General features: G+C 27.0%; 1 protein-coding gene across 1 annotated transcript; it reads right to left on the reverse strand.

The window, feature by feature from the left end:
• Positions 1 to 5,818: 5,818 nt before the first annotated feature.
• Positions 5,819 to 7,051, reverse strand: LOC126656680 (F-box protein At5g49610-like). Its single transcript, XM_050351291.1, has one exon. It carries the CDS (start codon positions 7,049 to 7,051, stop codon positions 5,819 to 5,821), a length of 1,233 nt encoding a protein of 410 aa, XP_050207248.1.

Genomic DNA, 7,051 nt, shown 5'->3' on the forward strand with positions numbered 1-7,051 from the left:
TTAATTTTAGTTCATTTTTCAATTTTCAATTTCAATTGCAACCATTTATCCAAATTGCAATGAAAAAAAGTCCAAATAAACCTCTTATGTTACTTCATTTTTAAAATTTATTATTATAAAAATGTAAATTGAAACAATATGGCATAATTTAAACGACATATTTAAAAAATTTCGCACTCTAATTTGGATAAAGGGCTATAATTAAAAAGGAAAATCGAAATAAAATTAAAAAATTTAAAAGATGAAATTGTAAATGAAAAAAATAAAAAAAGGTGAAGTATTTTTAAGTGATTAATTTTCTGTAAAAAAGTCTCATACTTGATATTTTGACTCAATTTGCCTCTTCGGACGAGGTGCTACAAAATAATTTGAATATTTCATATCAATTGAAGCTGCTATGGTGGAAATATATAATACAGTTTGAAACTGAAGATATAAACCGAATCAAATGTCAAATTTTGAGTGTTTTATTTCAGTTATAATATTGACTTTAATCAATCTCTTATATCAAATTTAGAGTTAGATGAAGTTTTGTTGGAGTCATAAACTTATTTTATTCGAACTCAATACTTCTAACCTCTAGATAAAAATATATTTTCTAACTGTTAACAAGAGTCTTTTTTTTTTTTATGGAAAACTGTTAACAAGAGTTGATTATTAGTAGGCCTAATGTATTAAAAAACCCCGACCTTTTAGCCCCTTTTCAATCATACCCTGACGTTAAAAATTTGTCAATTTTACCCTATTTTGCATTTTTGTGTTTCAATTGTACCCTGAAAAATTAAATTAACGTCTTTTGCGTTTGGAAATTTGTTTAAAACATTCTCCATGTCTCGCATATATTAATTGTATATTTTTAAAATTTATTTAAATTTAGTTAAATTAATTAAGAATTTAAATTAGTGTTAATTTGATTATGGTTTTTAGTTAGTTTTTAAAAATAAAGGACTTATTTGTACTTTTTTTTAATAAAAAAGAATTTAATTTCATGTTTAGACTTAATTAATTGAATGATTTCATCATTTAAGTAAAAAAATTAACAAAAATTAAAATATTGGGGTACAATTGAAAACGGAAAATTAAAAAGTGGGTAAAATTAACAAATTTTCAACGTCGGGGTGGAATTGAAAAAAAGTTTAAAGGTGAGGGGTTTTTGAGTGATTAGACCTTATTAGTATTATGCCTATTTAAAGGAAGCAACCATAATTTGAAAGAGTTAAGCATTTTCAATGATAATCACTAAAATAATATAAACTTTACATTAAAACTACACTGTTAGAGTGTTTCATTTCTAACAATTAATTTTATCTTTCACTTTAAAATAATATTTTCATTATATTCTTATCCAATAAAATTTTAAATATTTTACACTTACACACATGAATTATTCAATACATCCATATATTTATTTATAATAAAATATATTATTAATTCTGATAATATATTTACTAAATATGTTTATATATTTTAAATATTATATTTATTAGAAAAATATTAAATAATAAAAGTACAGAAATATACTCTATTTAAAACATTAGAATATTAAATTATATGTTTTTTTATTTATATTTCAAGTATTTTAATTTTAATGTTGTTCTTGTGTGTTTTTTTAACTGTTGAATTAATAAATACAAATTTATTTTATTTTATGTTCACATATATAATCTAAATATGTTCATTAAACAAATAAATATATTTATTAAAATAACTATATTTATTAAATTTACTGTATTTATAAAATGTTGAATTAATTAATATAAAAAATTGTTAATGTTATATATTTAAATTTTCAATTAAATCAAACATTTTTATTTGAATTATATTGAAACAAAAACTAACAAATACTTTAGTAATGAAATTTATAATAAAACAGAAAAGTAAAAGTAAAATAGAGTTATTCTATTTATTTTATTTTTAATAGTATTTTATTTTAAACTATACTATAATAGAATGACTCTATGTATAAAATTAAAAAACAAAATACATTATAATAAAATTGGAATATAAAGTATTATAGGAGAATATTTCTATACTAAATTAATAAAATAGTGCATTGTTGGAGATGGCCTTAAGGATCGAGCTTCAACCTCATGCATAAAAAAAGTTTATCATAATTAGACCAAGCTTTTAAATGCGTTAAAAATTGAAAATTGCATAGTCTATTTTTAAAGGTTAAATATAAAATATTTAAATGGTATTGCCAAAATTAAAAATCGTAATTAAAAAGTTTCTTTTTAATTAAAGGAGTAGTTATTTTCTAAAGAATTAAGAAGGGAAAAAAATTCAAGATTTGCTATGTGTAAAATTTACTAACGTTTTTTCTTTTTAACAATTTACAGTATGTTTATTTTTAGTATTCTTCCACAAATTATAGCAAATTCAAATGCCTACATTTTTAACGGCATTTTAATAACACCTAGAATTTTACCGATAATAAATAATTAATCAATAATTTTAACTTTTATGGTTCTCTAATATTTTTTAAAATTAAAATAAAATACTAAAATTCATAACATTTTCCTATATTTGACTAATCCCTAGTATTTTACAATGATACTAAATTTTTTAAGGCTTAACCTATATAGAGATCCCTGTACTTTACACATTTTTTTCCGTAGGTCCTTATATTTCCTTTTTGTATTATTTGGTCCCTTTACTTACCTATTTTTGATTTTTAGGTCCTTTATGAGTTTTTTCCGGTCCTTTTGTGTGGCTGGAGGAAACAAAAATTGTAAGTAGAGGGACTGGAGAAAACAAAAATTGTAAGTAGAGGGACTGGAAAACACTCGCAAAGGACCTGAAAATCAAAAATAGGTAAGTAAAGGGACCAGATAATACAAAAATGAAGTATAAGGATCTACCGAAAAAAAAGTGTAAAGTACAGGGACCTCTATATAGGTTTGGCCATTTTTTAAATTATATTTTTTTCTAATCCATACTAATTTTTAACATTTAACTACAATTTATATTTCAAATTATAATTAATAAAAAATTCACTCACCTCTTGTATTCCTCAAAAAAATAGTACGTTGTCACACCTCTAAATTTCAACGTCTTACTCCAATAATCACAAATTACTAAAATCGCAAATCCAAACAAAAATAAAATTTAGAGAATAGTGAGTATCTTTTTAATTTGCTAAAGGTAGAGGATAGTGGGTTTGGCTGTGCATTTTCAGCACGCCCAAACCCATAATTTATACAGGAGAGTCCACAATCACCCCTGTATGTGCATTGAGTGGGAATCATCCTTAATCACAATTAAAAAGAATTTGCAATTGTGAATTGCGGATTTTCCCACGAATCTGCTATTGAGGTGGAGGTACTAAATGAGAATTTTTTTTATAGAGAAATTATTCCATCAAAAATTCCTCACAGTTTAGCTCAATCTTGCAAAACAATGGTTTATGCTTTTATGTTTTTATGATTGAGTCTAAATTGTAGATTTGTACTCTGTTGATTATATATATATATATATTTATATTATGTATATATTATTATATATTATGTATATATGTATATATGTGGATAACGGCTAAACTATGTAAGCTCTAGTTTTACCATCAAAAAAAAAAAATGTAAGCTCTAGTTTCTGAATGTTTTTATTTTATCTATCCAAAAAATTAAAATTTAAAAAATATTTAACCAAAAAATCAAATATATATATATTCAGAGCACTAAATTAAATTTAAATCATCTATTTAGGTATTTTACTGAACATGTTATATACATTATAAGAAATTAATCTAAATGCGTAATAAATACAAACCTACAATGATATTATTTTATTTACTTTAATTTTAATATAATCAATGTTGAAGTTTACAATATTATATTGGTGCATCTTCATTGAGCATGTATTGCTTTATTGACATTTTATAATAATGATGGTTCATATCAACGAGGTATAACTCAAGTTATATAAATGTTGGACAATTTTCTATTAAAATCACGTGTTCAATTTTTTTCACAAACGCTCTCACTCTCCAATTATTAAAAAAAAAAAATAGTTATGATTCATAAAATTTACTATTTTATTTTTTAAATAAGTAAAATTTGTTATATTTATTTTAAATTATATTAAAATTAAAAACATTAAATGAAATTTTGAAATGTGCAATTTTTTTTAAATTATACTAAGATATTTTAAATATTTAAAAGGAAACTAATAATATACATACAAAAATATTCTAGTAGAATTAATATTTCATTTTTATTTTTTTAATAATTGTGAAGGAGGAGTACTTGGAGAAGGAATTAAATACACGACTTTAGCATAATAATGTTTTAGTTAAATTAATATAACTTAAAAGGTATTTTTATTTTTTAATTATTATTTAAGAATTTTAATTAATAATTTATATAAATAAAAATTATTTTAAAATAATAAAAAACAGTCAAATACGTTAAAAGATAAGTCAACTAATTTTTTTTTTGCCAAAGATAATAATATATAAATAGAAAAAAGAATGACCATTTCATGAAGAAAATGAGCCATTCTTTAAACAAATAAAGCAATGTGGATTTTGTGGTTATTATAAGAACCGTCCTAATACACATTCGTTTAATAAATTAAGTTATTCAAAACTTGAATAATTTGCTAATTGAACGGTAGCACGAAAAAAAGTACAATATTAAGAAAAAAACTTACGAGTAGTAACTATAGGCATAACGTAAATTGTACCTTATGAGTGTAAATATAGTTAACATAGATGAAGAGGCCATCTATGAATAACTCTCTCAACATATTATACTTGTTCATATATTATAAAAAATAATAAATAAAAAATAGTTTAAAGTAACATATCTGATTTTTTGAATTATCTACTGAGGATTGAAGTTAGAGGGGCCGTTTAAGAGGCCCCTCTTTTATAGAAGAGTTTTCATTATAAAAAAAACTCATCTGATATTTAAAAGAAAAAATTAATAGTAATTTACTCAATGCATTTATTTATTCAAAATTACAGGAATCAAAAATCGAGTTTTTATGTTCCTTTTTATACTGCTTTTTAGACAAATTAAAATCAATTTATTTTCAAAATAGTATTCAATTTTCTTTTTTGTGATTTAGTTAAGAGATTCGATTGTGGTGTTTTTGATAGTTGTTTTATCAAATTTAGGCTCCAAATCTAAAACATTTTGATTTATCTGGTTCTTTTTGGTTCTGTCAATGGTTTTCAAGTCCCTTACCTTATACCCTATACAGATGCTTTTTATGTGGCTTAATTTCTTGATGCAAAAGGGTGTTACTTTTTCTCCACTCTATAATTACTGATTTGTGGAGTTTGGGGTCTCTCATTACCCAAATCTCTCTTCAAAAACTGGTTTCTTGGTTTTCACCAGCAATATTGGCAATTTCGTATATGCTTGAAACGATTGATGTGAAATTTTTGCTGCTATAAACTCATTGTCTACCACGAAGGGTCTTAAGCTTGATTGAAATGGTTTGCAAGTGAGCATTCCATTAGGTATTTAAAATGCAAGTAACTGAATTCCGTTACTATTTCTTTGAGATAAGCTGGATGGAGTCCAACAGGAGTCAACTAATTTATTAGTATCATACAAACAGCATCATTATTTCTCATAAAATAATTTATTAGTCCATATATTATAGTATGATGGCACTTGGAGTAAAATTAGAGGCTTCCTATAATAGATGTACTACCCTTGTTCATATGTAATATAATCGCAAAGGTCGTACAGTTGCAAAGATGAGAATTAAAAAATCGTAAAAAAGATAAATTTTCACTTGAAGAGTATAAATGAAAAGCAGTGGAATAAAACAAGTATGTATGTAAATAACCCAAACAATTTCCAATTTAAGGCCTTGCCGCCGGAGATATAGGAGGTGGCCACATGCGAAGCCCCATTGTGTAAGTAGCAGTGGCACAATGAATCAAATCATTCTCAGACTCGTACTCCAAATTCAAGGTTTTGGTCCTTAAATTACAAGTAACAACATACTGTTTTTCATACTTATTGGCAGTAAAACAGCGTATTGGTCCAGCCCGCAAATATAGAATATTGTGATCATATGGATGGATGGTAAGCACGTCGTCGATGAACACATCGTCTATCCAACGACGGCCATGGCAGATGTATTGATGCAACAGAAATTCGCACTTAAGTCTCCACTCCGGCTGTTGCTTGTTGTTCAAGTAATTGAGTTGCCACATTTTCAGAGTCAGGTCTTCCAATTGACAAACGTAGAAATACCCACCGGATAAAACAGGTAAGAATTGTGAATATTTTTCAAAATCACCAGGAGGATCAATGATGAAAACGAAGCTGTTTTTACTCAAATCGTAAACCACAATTTGATTGTCTAATGTGCCATGCCAATGCAGGAGTCCCCGGTAGTAGATGGCCGGAGTCCGAGTGTGGTACCAAGTAAAGGATTTCGGAGATGTCCCGGTGGTCAAACGTGCCCATTTTCCGGTTTTTGAAGAAAATACGTCCACTGTAAAGCTGGACAGTTCTTTCTCACCGGTAACCGGAGGAAGAACACGAACCACTTTGAACTTGGCCTTGGACGAGGAGAAACCGGTTACGGCCAAACCGAGATATATATGGACTGACTCGTCTGATTCGAAGAGAGGAGGCGGCGGAGGGAGAGCAATCCAACGCTTGGTGATGGGGCTGCAAACGTAATACACCGTCTGATCTTGAATTTTCAGATCTGCCGTGCACAAGAAGACACCCTTGCATGAACCCGCAATAAAACGAGTTGGGTTTTCTTGTATGGAACTGAAGAACGGTAAGAAATCAAAAGAAAACTGTTGCTTATAGTCTGAAGGAATGACGAACATATGATTAAATATGCATTTAACCACAGCTCCACCCTCCCGAATTTTTTTCCGATGATCGGAACGGCGGCGGCGAGTAAAACACTTGATGAAATTAGGACTTGAAATTAGGTTTTGCCATTTTTTGCAGACGGACTTACACCGGAAGGCGGATTCACAAGGAATTCTATGCAGAATCTCCACCAACAAATCATCCGACAATATTCTGTTTATACACGCATCTGTTTTCTTTCTTTCGCCGGCCAT

This window comes from Mercurialis annua, linkage group LG7, assembly GCF_937616625.2.
Source record: "Mercurialis annua linkage group LG7, ddMerAnnu1.2, whole genome shotgun sequence".
Taxonomy (NCBI): domain Eukaryota; kingdom Viridiplantae; phylum Streptophyta; class Magnoliopsida; order Malpighiales; family Euphorbiaceae; genus Mercurialis; species Mercurialis annua.